Raw genomic sequence first — 15,837 nt, forward strand, 5'->3', positions numbered from 1 at the left:
CTGAGACCTTTCTCTCTCCCTCCTCCTCTCACCACCCCGTGCCACCCCTGATCACGCCGTCCATCTCTCCTGGAGTCGGACACAGTTATCAGGCAGCGGTGGCGGCCTAATCAAGGCTCAGGCATTAGAGCAGTGGACTAATCAGTGTTGAGGAGGCAGGTTGGCTAATGACCGGCAGGGTGTGTGTGTGTGTGTGTGTGTGTGTGTGTGTGCGTGTGCGTGTGCGTGTGCGTGCGTGCGTGCGTGCGTGCGTGCGTGCGTGCGTGCGTGCGTGCGTGCGTGCGTGCGTGTATTTGTGCGTGCGTGCGTGTGTGTGTGTATGTGTGTTTCTGCCCGCTCCCCATTCCTCTGCTGTGGAGTAAGGACAGAGAGCAGACGTGCATGTCAGCGGTCGGGGGTGGATTGGTGGGTTCGGGGCGGGTGTGGGAGTGGGGTGGCGGGTTTCTCATTTCCATACAGATTAAAACGTGTTGTTATTTCAGACAGCTTGATTTCACTCTGTTCCTCTCCCTGCATCAGTTTGTGACTGTCTTTGGGCGTTTTCAGGGAAAAGAAACAGCCACACAGTCATGCATGTGCACACACACACACACACACACACACACACACACACACACACACACACACACACACACACACACACACACACACACACACACACACACACACACACACACACGCGTCACACACACACACACACATCACACACGCTCACACACATCACACACACTCACACACACACACACACAAACACACACACACACACACACACACACACACACACACACACACACACACACACACCACACACACACACACACACACACACACACACACACACACACACACACACACACACACACACACACACACAGAGAGAGAGAGAGAGCAGAGAGACACAGATATCTGCACGTGGACCATGTCTCTCCCCCCTCTCTCTCTTATTCCCTCTCTCTACCACCCCCCCCCCCCCCCCCCCCCCCCGGGCCGTGCTCTCCTTCCCCTACTGTAGTACTGTAATGTGTTTTATGTGTGCACCAGCATACACAATATGGACACTGCAGTCCCAGTGTCTTGGTGTGAAGCCATGTGTGGGGATGATAAGCGAGCTGCGTTTTGCTTTTAGATGCTGCCCTCTGCTGGCAATATCAAGAAGTGCTGCAACTCTGCTGCAGCGAGCATACTTCAATGAAAATACACTATACTTCATTGAATACATCGATGTAACCACTGCAGTGCCACATTTGGTTGCAAGATTATGGGCGCTAGTGAGCGAGCGTAAAATGCAATAAATGTATGCAAGAAATGCAATATGAAATATGAAATGCAACATTGACATTAAAATAATTCATAAATGATTCAATGTAAATCAAAATAATATTTAAAGCCATATAGGGCAAACAGTAGCGTTGTAAATAGAGGACGACAGATGACACTCAGAGATTGACAAGATGTTCTGTGCATATGAAGATATGTAATACGATACGATTAGGATACGATTATGATGCGATTAGACTTTATTGTCAGTTTTCACTGAAATTCTTTTTGCGTCCCTGAGCAACACTCGCTTAAGACAGGACGTACACATAACATCACATCACAAGACTATTGCACAACTGACAAAAAACAAAAACAAGACAAAACAAACAAAAAACAGAGGACAGAGGCCTATATACAGACATACATGCATACATACATTACATACAACCCACATAACTTGAAGATCCTACCAACATGGAGTGATAGCTCTATGCAGTCTTATGATTGATTTAACAAAAGAATCGATTGATGTATGAAAGCATGTTTAAGTCTGTTGCGGTTAAAGCGGGGAACTCTGAAACGCCTACTTGAGGGTAATGGCTGGTATTCTTGGTAAAGAGTGTGTGTGATGTCAGTAGAGATGCAAGTGGCCAGTCGGAGCATGCTTTTGTTATGAGCTTCCTGGAATAGGTTTGCTATGGGCAGCCCAATGATCTTAGAGCAGATTTTAATTTGCCGTTGGAGTTTGGCTTTATCTTTTACAGAGAGGCTATTGTACCAAGCTGCACTGCAGTAAAGCATAACGCTCTGGATCACAGATGTAAAAAATAAGAAGATGATTTGGGCACTAGCACCAAAGGATCTTAATCTTCGCAGGAAGTATATGCGTTGCTGTATTTACAAACCCCAACTCCGGTGAAGTTGGGACGTTTGGTAAACAGTGAATAAAATCAAAATGCTATCATTTTCAAAACATTCAATTTATTCATTAGATGGAGAATAGTGAAAAGACAACATATTAAGTGTTAAAACCGAGAAAAAATATTGTTTTGGGGGACATACTGTATGTACTCATTTCTAATTTGATAAATCCAACACGTCTCAAATAAGTTGGGACGGGGATCAGTGAAATTTAGTAAACATCCAAATAAGATAAAACAACAAAGAAGAACATTTCAAAATGAATTGTACTGACGGACAATATAGGTGTCCAGGTATAAGATCATCACAGAGAGGCTGAGTCACTCAGAATTAAAGATGCAAAGGGAATAATTACCATAGTTATTACATACATTTTTGAATTCCCTTTGATTTACCACGATTGAGTGTATATAAGACATATTTTTGTTACTAAAATCATTGTATAGGTTCATGACATCATGAAATATATATTGGCTGTAGTCTCACTCTAATTCCTGGAGTGCTAGAGCTATTGAAAATTGACCATATTAAGAATGCTTAATGCGTGCAAATGATACAGGGGTGTAACATTCTCCTAAGCACCTGAGCTCACATAAACCCAGAAGACATGGGAAACTGTCCTTTGCTTACAGAAGTCAGCAGAAGTTGTAGAAGTCCATTCTTTTTGACAATAATAGAGCATTGCACATCCTGTGCTACAGTGAAAATGGACCATCCAACTTGTGTTAGTGCTAACTTCAAAAGTCAGCCTCCATGATGGCATGCGGGTGCAGTAGTGCATTGGTTAAGATGTTCTCACTCATCTGTAGAGTTAAATACAGTGCTGAATGGTATAAATGGGTTTTAAACAGCATGAAAAGCCACTCATGCATTATATTTTGAAGGGAGATATTCGATTACTGCCACATAGTAAGGTCAAATTGCATTCTCTACTATGTTTTAACAGTTTGGCTCCATCATAAGGACCAGCAGGTGATAAAATGGTGGGCTTTTGGTCAAGACCTGTCACACTGTAAGCACTACAGAAAGGAAAACATTGCAAAACATGACAATGAATACACCCACCATTTAAGCTGGTGAAATCATGTCCAAGATAGGAATTAACACTGTTTTTATATAAAATCATCTCATCGGTTAATGTATTTAACTGTTAAGTGTTGTCTTTAGTTTTGTTTTTAGTCTTCCTCAACATTTGCTGCCATTTATTGTCCCCGTCCCAACTCTTTTGAGACGTGTTGGATTTATCAAATTAGAAATGAGTACATATGTCCCCCAAAACAATATTTTTTCTCGGTTTTAACACTTAATATGTTGTCTTTTCACTATTCTCCATCTAATGAATAGATTGAATGTTTTGAAAATGACAGCATTTTGATTTTATTCACTGTTTACCAAACGTCCCAACTTCACCGGAGTTGGGGTTTGTATTTACACGTGAAGTCAATGTGGTCAGTCCAAGTCAGATTCTGGTCAATCATAACACCCAGATATTTATAGGATGGGACTTGGCTTATGTCAGAGTCATGGATTTTAACAGGAAGTAGTTGGAGGTTTGGCGGTTTACCAAAAATAGTCTCCTCTGTTTTTACGGTGTCAATGATGAGGTAGTTGTTGTCACACCAGTGATGTATGTACGGTAATGTAATGTAAACTAATACACAGGAATGTTTGGAGTCTGCTACATCCAGGTCCAAAGAAAGCACATATCCACTGGTCATCATTTGAGCGTGCTGTGATTTTTGCCATGCACGCAACGTATGCAACGTATGAACTGTATGAACTTTACCATTGCCCTTCAATAAGGACTTAATTATGCAATTTCATATGCAATTTGTACTTCGTAACCTTTACTGTTCACTGTAACATGTCTGTGTGCCCATAGCTCTCTGTCCTTATGTACGTGCTCTGCTGTTGTGTTTCTCTGTTCCTTTTATGTATTTGATGTAAGGGATGTGCGAGAACAAATCCCTATCAACTGAGACATGGCATGACATGTTTGTTGACATGGCAATCGTGGTGAATCTTGAATCCCTGGCTCTTCTCCTCCTGCAGGAGATGACCTTATGCGCTGTGTGGACCTCTACAACCAGGCCCAGTCCAAGTGGTTTGAGGAGATGGTCACCTCAGGTTTGGTAAGTGCACAACACTAAAGCATTTACTGTATATTATTGTTGCCTTCATATTTGAATGATACAAATACAGGGACAAAATGCATACTAATAAAAGGAAAGAGGCTCAAAAATAGGGCTATGTGTTAGTAGATTGTGTGTGCGTGTGTACAAGTTCAAACTAGTGGTGTATACATGTTTGTTGGGCTCGAAGCCACATTTTAATCTGGCTCTTGAAGATGGCTTAAGAGGGACATTCCCTTATGTGCAATGGTATTGAGTTCCATAATGCACTGCCTTTAAAGGGACACTGTGCAGGAAATGGTCAAAAACGGTACTGCAACTATGCTGCTCGTTGAAACTGGGCTGCCTATTGCCAAATTTGATAAGTAATAAACAAATATTTTCTAGTATGGTCCAATTACAGTCATTTTTGCAGCTAAAAATGGCTATTTTTGGAATTTCAAAATGGCGGACCATGGAGAAGATCCCCCTTTCCATGTATGAAAAGTGCAATTTTTCCAGTCATAATGAATACTTAGAATTTGATGCTGGTGGTAAGTATTCATGAAAAAGGTTAAATTAATGAATGGGTAACATGAATTCTGGAAATAAACAACTAAAAATCTCACACAGTGTCCCTTTAACAGATAATGCATTATGGCTAAAAGAGTGTTTTTCTAAATGGAACCCCCACATTTTTGACCTTGTGTGTCTCCATTGTGCCTGGTTGGTGTTTCCCTGCCTTTCCTCCATGCTTGATTTGACCATGTGGTGTTGTGTCTCCTCTCCCTGTGCTTGATTTGACCATGTGGTGTTGTGTCTCCTCTCCCTGGCTGCTGTAGGAGCTGGAGCGACTGGAGGTGGAGCGCGTGGAGATGATCCAGACTCACCTGCGGCAGTACACCACCCTCAGGCACGAGACCGACATGTTCAACCAAAGCGTGAGTCACTCTCAACCCTGATCAATACCACTCCCTTCACTTAAACTCACACAGATGTGCTTTTCACCAATCAGTCAGTCAACCCTCACCACTTGGCCCCATAAGTTTTAAGATGCTGTATCCTGCAAGAATGATTAAAATGTATGAAGGCTTTAGTTGGGGGCAAAGCTGCACCCCGTTGTACTAGCAATATAGTATGTGCTTAGACAGGCCAGGTAATGCTATGTATGAATACACTTATTAGGCACGTCAGCACTGCATTTTGAGTAGTTATTGTGTCCTTGTGCTGTGTGTGTGTGTGTGTGTGTGTGTGTGTGTGTGTGTGTGTGTGTGTGTGTGTGTGTGTGTGTGTGTGTGTGTGTGTGTGTGTGTGTGTGTGTGTGTGTGTGTGTGTGTGTGTGTGTGTGTGTGTGTGTGTGTGTGTTTTTGTGCGGGGGTGGGGGGGACATGTGTTATCTCTTGTGTTGTATATTGCATATCAAGTGCAATGTGCATGTGCAACGCATATTAGATACTATATGCCATAAAACAAAAGGTAAACTTTGCAAAGTACATTGTGTGTGGAAAACTGCTGTGACACATCCGTTAGCGAGACAGACAGAAGCTGCTGTCACAGCCAGAGCCCAGAGAAGAGGAAGCCATTCAGCAGAAGCATCACTCACCGCCTATCAGATCTCTCTCAAGGGCTGTTGTGGAGGCTGGCAGCCATCATCACAAGCGGCAGCACTACAGCCCACAGCAAAGTAGGCAGTGTCAAGTTCAACACTCAGAGAGGCACATTTAACACTGATGGTGTTATCGGTAATCTCTAAGTGTTGATTCAACAGTGGAATGCAAATGTGTATCAGGAATAAAGAAAATGCAGCACATCAGTTCGTCTTTGCATTTGGGTGGTTCAAGTCTTTTATTATTTTGGACTGGATGTCTCATTGTGTGTTTAGACAAAGCTTTCAGGGATGGGAGTCTGGGGGGAGATTGTAGAAGGGGGGCTGATGTGAGCACTAAGGCTGCTGACTCACTGATGGGGGAGTTTACACAACGAGCGTCTGCTACTCCCACAGCATAAACTGACTTTGCTCTGCGGCTGATCGGCCCCTGTCATCTCTCTGCACCGGGAACGTGTCAAACAAAGTTGAAAGAGAGCATCTGTACGTACTCTAGTGTACGAGATGCCATTCAGAACACCCTTGAGCCTCACCAGTCCAGTGTGCTGGCATCATTGGATGTGACTGTGATTGTTGAAGGCCTTTTGTCAGGCTCTTGCTCTGCCCTACAAAGGCAAAGCGCAGGAACTAAACCAACATTGAAACCGAGAATTCAAAACCTTGGCATTAGGTCAGATATTGCAGTTACTGCAAATTTGACATGGCAATATCTCTTAAACGGGACACATCTGAACCATAAGGCTTTGTCACAAGATACAGGAGGTGAAATGAAGACCATTTTCAGTCTAAACTTAATTTTGACAAAATACTGTCAAAAAATGCTGTCGTTTGCCTTCGTTGGGCAGTGCTGTTCTGTATCTTCACATAGGCAGCTTTCTTTCAGCGCATTTGAAGCAGGTATAAGTTGCTGCCTAGCTCTCCTGCAGGGTTGCGACAATCACCAGTAATGATGCGTTTCTGGATTGCCTCTGTCTTCAATTCATGACTGGATGCTTTGACCGAACACTTCACGTTATTTTAACACAAACTGTTTGCACGGCTTGGTGGCTGTCTGCAGGGTCACCGCTAAAAATGTTGGGCCCCATGAAAGATTGGGCCCCCAAAATCACAAATTATGTTATCAGCATCCTTCCTCTCTCCCACCTTTGCTTCCTGTCTCTCGTCCACTATCCTATATGAAAAATAACAAAATCCCCCCAAAAATAAATAGAGTGAACTTTCTTGTCCCCAGGGGGGAATTTGTCTTGGGTTTAACACACTGCATTGTATACAGTACTCAAATAAATAAATAAATAAATAAATACATGCCCTGTGCCTCTGTGTTTGACAGACACTGGAGCCAGTTGACCAGCTCCTGCAGAGCGTGGACCCAGCCAAAGACAGGGAGCTGTGGGTGAAGGAGCACAAGACGGGCGAGGTGCGGCCCGTGGACATGAACATTTAGTGGACGTCCCCACCGCCAGGCAGCACCACCCACCCACCCACCAGCCTGCCAGTCGGGTCAAATCGGGTCAGGTGTGCATGAGTGACAGTGATCCCATCCGTGTAGGTACCCCTCTCTACTTCCTCCTCCTCCTCTTCCTCCTCAACTTCCCCTTCCTGTTTCTCCTCCTATCACGTCTCAGTAAATCCCTCCGACTCCCATGTATATTGAGGCACACAATACAATAGTCTCTCCTCTCTATTCAACCATGGAATCCACCAGCATCAGCATGGACTACACTTCCCATAATGCATCTAAGTGAGCTGCAGCAACAAGGCATACATGGACATGCGGAGTCAAACAGTGCCCTCTGCTGAAAGGACCATACAGCCGATTGCACTCACATTTACTTCATTGCATTGGCTGTGAGTGAGAACTCATGCAAACATAACACTTTAAATGCTTACTCTTATCTGTGTGTTAGTTTCCTCTTTTGTCAATCATGGCACCGCACCTCAGAGTCATTATAAAGAATATCATATTGCTCCCTCTAAACCTAGATATTAATGTTGGTCAATGGTCGTCATATTTCATATCACTGCAAAAAGAATTTACTATTGGAAATGTAAATTAAATTTCCTTAGCTTAACACAGGAAGAGTGCTGAGGTTTCGGTAATGTCCCTTGACTCTTGGTGTGAAATGGTGATACGTTTATCATACTTCCACATGATTGATACTCCCCTGTCATTTGGAATCCCCCCTCTACCACACAGTGAAATGGACACCAGCAAAGGTAACGTTATGTGATCTTGACTACAGCCCCTTACGAAGAGAGCGATGGTTAAAAACAGTGTTTAAATTAAACTACCAAAAGAAGTCCAGACAATAGAAAGTTAACTATGAAAATGAAAAGAACATTCTGCATGATTATATATTTCTATAGATTTAATTTACAGAAAGATGTATACGATTTTTTTTCATAGAGGAATGTACAGTACACAAGATGTTGTGGCATAAGATGATTATTTTGACATTCGTGAATGGTTTATGGCAGTCGTGTAGTTTAGTGATCTAATATTGATTGACTTCTTTTGTTCTACAAAAATGAATGCCCTTTTGGGCCATGGCAAAACAAATAGGAACCTTACATCTGTTTGTGTATGTGCCCTATATGTGTGACAATTTAACTGGCTGTCGCTCTCTCTCTCTATCTCTCGATGATGAAGCTTGAACAAAACAACTCTAAGGATATGTAACTACAACCTTTTGTGAAACTGGGCCAATGTCTTGGTTATCAAGTGCATACTGAGCTTCCTCAGTCCCAGCATTTAACCTGTGTAATCTCTGTCTGGTGTAAACCTGTGCAATCTCTGTCAGAATGTAACAACTTTTGGTGGAGTATTCACCTTCTTTCCCAGACCACAAACCATACGGTACCGTACCACCATATTACCCAGCAACATTGGGGCTCGCTCAAAGAGGTTATAAGCTCATTGCAAAAATAGACAAGGTTGTAAGAGGTCAGAACCTCTTTGTACAAAAGACACGGTCATAAGAGGTTACAACATCTTTGGGCTCACTTCAGCTGTGTTAGCCCCCCTGAGTCGCCTGGTGCCAGGTTAAAGTTCACTGTCAAAAAGTGAAAGTTATGGTAGATTCAGAATGGCGGCTTTTGTTACAATGTACACCTTTTAGTGCCTAAAGGTCAATCGCCTTGGAATGTTCATGATATAATCCATGTCATAACTCTATATATATAGTGGATGTTTGTATGTATTTGTAAATACCGTTAGTGCACTATTTTATTTTAAGTCATTATTTTGTATTGTTATCTGTTTGTTTAAATTCTTTTTAGAAGAGTGAGCTCCAAACATTCATATTCTACAAATTGTAAAATGTAAACTCTATGAATTACATACTACAAACTGATTTTTCGGTTATGTCATAGCACAGATAACATTACCACTACTAGAAAGTTCACTTAAGAGTGATAGTGGCACAAATGTTATCCCACTGCAGAATCCTCATAAAAAAGCAATCTAACCTGTATCTTTTTGCCAAGATCTGTGGTTCATTTGGTGAAAACACCAAAGTGAAAATTGAAACATCTACCAGACCATTTTACTTCACCAATGGTAGGCTATGTCTGCCTTTCACACAGACGTGTGCTCCAACACCATTCATTGAACACACGACAGAGTCCCAAACCTATTGTGTTTTTAGAATTTTAAATTCGGGCAGTGTTTGACAGCCAACAAACACTATGGCCTAGTGTGAAGCCTTTAATTTAGTGTTAAAAAGATGAAAGCAAGAAACAATGCAAAACTTCTCCCTGTTGATCCCCCTCGTGTGTATGCCACTTATTATCATAAAGAAGAACTGCAACATTTTCCTTTAAAAAAATGTCATTTTACATAAAAGTGAATAACCATGACACAAACATGCCGTAGCACATGCCACTGCAGGCTAGCATTAGGGCTTATGACCTTCACTATTATCAGCCATTATACAGCATGCTACATAACGTTGTATGGCATAACCTATGGCTTTTGAAATGAGAAACCTTATCCTAACAATCGCCATGAATAGTAAGAAGACACGGTCAAGTCATTGTACATAGCCTGGACAACAGACTATCCACTATAACACTATAACATACAGAACATAATCAGTTCAACTAATCATGAAGCAGAGTTGCATGTGTTAAGACCTGAGTGTATGTCTGGGCTCAGTGTTCTCCTCTACCTACTCCAAACAGCATGGCACAGCAGAGAGCACCTCCATCCAACTGATACCTCAACAATCAAATAATAAACATGTATCCCATTATGCGAAAACCTTCAGTGCTGTAGTGGTTCTGTAATCAGTTATCGCCTCTGTCCTTTACACGGTGCATTGTAGATTTTTATACAGAGGCTAGCAGGCAGCGTAACAACAAATATTTAACTAATTTTGAATTACTTTGTGGAATTTAGGGCATGTTTGAGTTAGATCTCTTGTTGTCCACTCCCAACTCTGGCCTCTGCCAAAGAGGACATCATCTTGGTATAGTATCCTATCCTCCATGTTGCATTGTTGTGTTGATAAGTGTGGTCAATGATGTACGGTCCGTGTGTTTTTGGGCTCAGTCGTTCAATTTAATGTGTGTGTTTGTGTAAATGCATTTTTTTTTTTACACATTTCTGAAAACGGTTGATTTCAAATTTGGTGAACAGTCTCTACTCATAAACCCGGTGTTCATTAACTCAAATGTTTACGGAGTTGTCAAGTTTGTTTTCGATATGTCCACAATAAAATTGGAAGAAAAGACTTTTGATTCCGTGTATAGTATTTGGAGTCAATTATCCTGCACCAGGTTAACCTTGTTTTGTGCTCAAGGAGACACCTAACTGATGTGCCTCATTTACGAAATACTTTATGCTAACTTCCTGCTTATAACGATGTCTTTACACATATTAACATTGAATTAATGATTTCTTATTTGCATTAATGAATTGTTTGGTAGCAATGCCTCTTACACAATTCCTGTGTATCATTATAGTATCATTATAAGCATCAACAGTCCGTTGGCTATTTGTTTACTCATCATGTTCAAAATGGTCAACTGATCGTAAAAAGCCTAACAGCAATGCCAAATGATGAACTAAATGTAAAGTAAAAGTCAATGAATGCAAAGTCCATGTAAATAGCTTATTAGTAAAGCGTTCTCATTAAGTGCCACCCTCATCTGTTTGGCAATCCCCATGTTTTGTGGTCCATCCCGACAAATGGCTAACCCCCGCGGTTACTTGGAACTCGGTTAATAGGATTTACTCTCCTAAGTAGATGAAAGTCAACCCCTTGGCTTGGCCCTCTTGGTCGCTCGCCATTGGCCGAGTGGAGCCGTGGAACCAGGATGAGCATTAGGGAGGACAACTCACCCTCCAGATGAACGGGCTTAAGCCCAGTATTTTTGGCATAACCCCAAAAGCTCCTGTTCAGCCCATAGGGCTCTGCACTGGAGCTGAACCTCGGCCCATGCTGAGCAGATGAAGATGACACCAATTCCCTGCCCCAGTCGGGGGCAATCCAACCAGGTCTAAGAGATGGACAACTAGGTGTTTAGAGTTGTCTAGCCACTTGTTCAGCTTGCAGTATGAACAGTTTCTCCACTTAAAACATCAATGAATTTCAACACAATGACATTTTGATTTGATTTATTGGAAAGGAACATGTGGACCCAAAACAATCACAATCACACAATATATAACTGGTTGCACTCCGTCTAAAACGTATTGTTTCATTGTTCACTGTCCATTAAATTACAAAAACAAAATGGCGAATCTTCTCATCTGAAATGAGTGAGTGTAGTTCCCTGAATGTAAGAGTGCTTATTGGTTATGTCCTCAGGCAAAGTGTCCCAGGGCCCAAAAGAAAAACAAGAACTGTGGCATGCATGTGTACCAGTGTTGTAGAGTTCTGTGTTACTGTGCAGTATTAGTAATAAACATGTAAGTAAGTATAGCAGTCACCAATAGCCCCAATAGTAAGGACTAACCAACATATTTCAGCCCAGCACAATATGTACAATGTTTCCTTGGTTTAAAGAGGATTTGCATCATCCCGGCATCTGCAAAATATCTATGATGGAAAGCAAAGAGTTGGTCCACACTTATACACAAATACAAAATCTTTTTAAATATCTATTACACATAATTGCAGAAACTATTGCCCATAACAATCTAAAAAAAGACAATGGTAAAAAAAAGGTCTGAGAGGTGGATTAACAGAACACAACACAGGTTTTACAGTACAGGATTTGTCTGCTGTGGTCCTGGTTGTTTCAGGAATACATTGAATATGGTGGGCAGTGGTCTTGATAAGCACTGTGTGAAATGATATGTACAGTATACAGTAGGGCAAGTCTGAAGCTTCAGGCCCTGAGGTCATAGATCTGCTCTCCTGTCATAGGAGCAACCCATCAATCGTGGAATGTAACACTGATCGAACCAAACCAGAACTTAGTCTGTTGCAACCAGTCTTTGTGTGTGGAACAAAACAAGCATGTCCATTATTGTGCTGTAGGCTCAGCATTGCACGCATGAAGGCCTATGATCTGTGGAGACAGACCAGGTCTGTGTGAAAATGCATTTGTGATGTGTAAACAATGAGGCTTTGGACAGTCTTCACAGTACAGATGGGACAAGGGATTCAACCAACTGAACGCTGAACTGTTTCACTGTTTCTTTTCTTTCAGTTTGTCTTTAATCCTCTGTGGTTCGTCGTACTGCATCAGCCGCAGGATGTCCTTATTGTCAATGACCCCCTGGATGAATTCGCCCTCTTTAATTTTATCTGCAACAAAGCATACAAATAAATTGATTATGAACCCAAAAGAGCCTAGGTTGAGTGGAATTCGCCTTTTCGCAATGAGTGCGTTTACATGCAGTTCAATATCCCGAATATGATCTAAGTATCCCAAATTTGCGTTTGAACATATAAACACCTTTTCCCGACTTCAGTATCCCCGATAAGCCCTTATTCGGGACTTTGAGAAATCGGGATATGATAGGTGGAGTATTCCGACAGAAGTTGGGGATACTGACGCATGTAAACACCTTATCCCAAATAGTGGGGCTTCCCATAGAACGCTGTTGCTGGTATCCAGGCTACACGCACTTGAAGACAATTCTACAGGTATAACGGCCAAGAATGCAGACAGGGATATAGCGTTCTGTGCTCATAAACACCTTATCCGGAATATGATCATAACTCATATTCAGGATACTGGACTGCATAAAAACACACTCAGTGACTTCCAACAAGTTATGTACAAACGGTATAAACCTGTTTCAGGCAGAAGATCATTGAAAACAGTGCTGTGTATCTTTACTGTATCTATGCCAAACGGATGAAACTTACACCTGCTTCAAATGCATTGAATCAGAGGTGCTTGACGTCACAGGAAAAATGCCCATATACAGTATGTACAGTCTGTATATTGTAAAGGCACAGTTTATGAGTTTCTTATGGTGTCAAAAAACAATGAAATACTCAAAATTACCATTTTCTCCCTTCCCAAAATAGTTCCAGATTTTATCAGCTCTTTTTTCAGGCGTGTTCTCATCATCTGGAAGAGTTTTTTGGTCCTCGGCAGGGATCATGTTGAATATTGACTGCATTGAAAAAAAGAACGCACAAACGCGCACACGCACGCACGCACACACACGCACACACACGCACACACACGCACACATACAGATTTCTGTCAGAAGTCAGCTGATTTTGCCATCTCACATGAAGAACACAGCAAGATATAATCCTGTTTGAGCCGGGTCTTCTCTTGCTCTGACAGTGAGTTAATTAGTTGCTTAAGCAGTTGCTTGAGCGTCTTCCCAGCAGCTGACCTAAATCTATGGGGGTGGGCAACAGATCCTACTCACTGTGTCCACAAAAAGAAACAGGACAGCTGGTAGACCCACCCTCGTCGCTTATCACTGTCCAGGACATGGATTGAAGCCTGTCTCATGCTATTTGAGAATTTGTAACAATAGGTTCTTGATATAGTAACTGTACCAATAAGGCACTTTCTGATCCTAGCAAATTTTCCTGATGATTTCCCATTCAACATCTTGTTTTTAAATATAAAATTCAATGTAAAACAGCTGAAGTAATGTTAGTTAAGGAAATGGAGTGATCAATATGTAGACAACTGGGCCCTTAGTAGATTCACTCCCATTGCAAAGAAACACAGAACCGTGGTCATTCAAGTCTTGTCTTCCTTCTTACAGAGGAAGGCTCATTTTAGGCATTTTATTTTCATGTTTTTAGGTGCATGTGTTTTATCCATGATGTAGTAGCATCTTAAACCAATTAGAAGCTTGTTATTATTGTGGTATTATTGTGTCATATATTTGGACAGCAATGTAGCTCAAAATGCCTGCATCACTTATGATTCATCTCAAGGCAAAGAAAGTTTAGGCCATACATAAATATCAATGACCATGCACATAAGTAATACAAAATATGAAAACTAAAAAAAAACGCAATTCATTGTTAATGTAAAAAAAATAGTGATAAAAGCATAAATCACATTTTCAACCAGCTTTTTTTCCAGTTGGTTTTTCCAGTCCCATTTGAGCTTACCTTGACGATGTCCTGAACTTCATTCTTGCTGATGGTCCCGTTGCCATCCACGTCGTAGAGGGAGAAGGCCCACTCCAGTTTCCGCTGCACCTTGCCGGAGGAAGTTAGGTGCAGCGCCACAATGTACTCCTTAAAGTCCAGTGTGCCATCGGCGTTTGTGTCGAAGCTGCGGAAGACGTGGCGGGCGTAGGCGGTGGAGTCGGCGTCGGGGAAGAAGCCAGCGTAGATGCTCTCAAACTGCTCCTTGCTGATGCGGCCGGAGGGGCACTCCTTCAGGAAGCTCTGGTACCAGTTGCACAGCTCTGTCTCCGTGTACTTGGTGTTCAGCTTCAGCTCGTCCAGGATCTCCTTGGACAGGGCACTGCTCTTGCTGTTTCCCATAGTTACTGGCTATCCACGTTCTTTTTTGGGGTTATATCCCTTTTCTTTTCACTTCTTTTGTGTATCCCTTCTTTTTGTTTTGTTTTCTTCTGGTGGATGTGGAAAGAAGGTGCTGTGTGCTTGCCGGGATCTTTTTTTTTTTGTCGTCCTTGTAGCTGTGCTTCCTCCGTCTCCTCTCTCACGTCTCTCTCCTCCTCTTCTAGCTCGCTTATTCCTTCTATTCCTCAGCCCTCTCTCACGTGCTGGCTCCCTCCTGGTGTGTGTGTGTGTGTGTGTGTGTGTGTGTGTGTCTGTCTGTCTGTCTGTCTGTCTGTCTGTCTGTCTGTCCAGGGCTGGACTGGCCAGCTGGCATAGCGGGTATTTCCCAGTGGGCCCTTCATCCTTGTGGGGCCCCTTTTTTCAAATATGTAAAAAATAATAATAATATATTTTTTAAATTGTTTACATTTCTGAGAATAGGGGCCCACGAGGGTGCAGGGTCCACCGGTGAGTCAGTTCTGCGCCGTTAAGTAGGCCCCTATTAGCCAACACTGCCCGGGCCCTATTTCTACCTCAGACCAGCCCTGTGTCTGTCTATCTTGCACACTTCTACAGGTACCTGCCCAATCCCCTTTTAGCCCTGAATAGGATTACAGCTATCTCATTTGAAATCCAGACAAGCTTTCTGGCAGATTAATTAAGTATGTCGCAGCTGTTTTTGGCCACGACTCTGGTGGTGGTGATGAATGGGTTGTCTTGGCTCCAGATAAACGAGTTAGCACACTCGGATACTACTAGACTACCAAATCTACCTTTGGGTACTACTAAAGTTATCTAATCTAATCTTGACTTGGCATACAGATATTACATTAGATGTTGTTTCTTTTCCCTTTTTAATGACTCGCTTACAAATGCTACACAGTAGGGTTACGCTGAGAAGGATGTGTGTGCAAGGGTGGTATATCAGTCAAATGTAAATCAGTCAAAAGGTAGATCTTTGTTTTCCACATGCCATATTTAAATATCTTTT

The 15,837-nt window shown here is 42.1% G+C and overlaps 2 protein-coding genes across 4 annotated transcripts in view; one reads left to right on the forward strand and one right to left on the reverse strand.

Moving 5' to 3' along the window:
- Positions 1–10,626, forward strand: part of gas7a (growth arrest-specific 7a) — an 84,566-nt gene extending 73,940 nt beyond the window's left edge. For all 3 annotated transcript variants that reach the window (XM_063222626.1, XM_063222632.1, XM_063222639.1), the window contains 3 exons: positions 4,234–4,313; positions 5,135–5,233; positions 7,229–10,626. In XM_063222626.1, the coding sequence (XP_063078696.1) occupies positions 4,234–4,313; positions 5,135–5,233; positions 7,229–7,342 (293 nt within the window). In that variant the 3' untranslated portion in view covers positions 7,343–10,626. The remainder of the gene's footprint in view (positions 1–4,233; positions 4,314–5,134; positions 5,234–7,228) is intronic.
- Positions 10,627–12,537: 1,911 nt separating this feature from the next.
- Positions 12,538–14,828, reverse strand: rcvrna (recoverin a). Its single transcript, XM_063213381.1, has 3 exons — positions 14,448–14,828; positions 13,366–13,477; positions 12,538–12,656 (listed from the first exon to the last, which is right to left on the reverse strand). Exons 1-3 carry the CDS (start codon positions 14,826–14,828, stop codon positions 12,538–12,540), a joined length of 612 nt encoding a protein of 203 aa, XP_063069451.1.
- Between the last annotated feature and the right edge of the window lie 1,009 nt (positions 14,829–15,837).

This window comes from Engraulis encrasicolus, chromosome 2, assembly GCF_034702125.1.
Source record: "Engraulis encrasicolus isolate BLACKSEA-1 chromosome 2, IST_EnEncr_1.0, whole genome shotgun sequence".
NCBI classification, from domain to species: domain Eukaryota; kingdom Metazoa; phylum Chordata; class Actinopteri; order Clupeiformes; family Engraulidae; genus Engraulis; species Engraulis encrasicolus.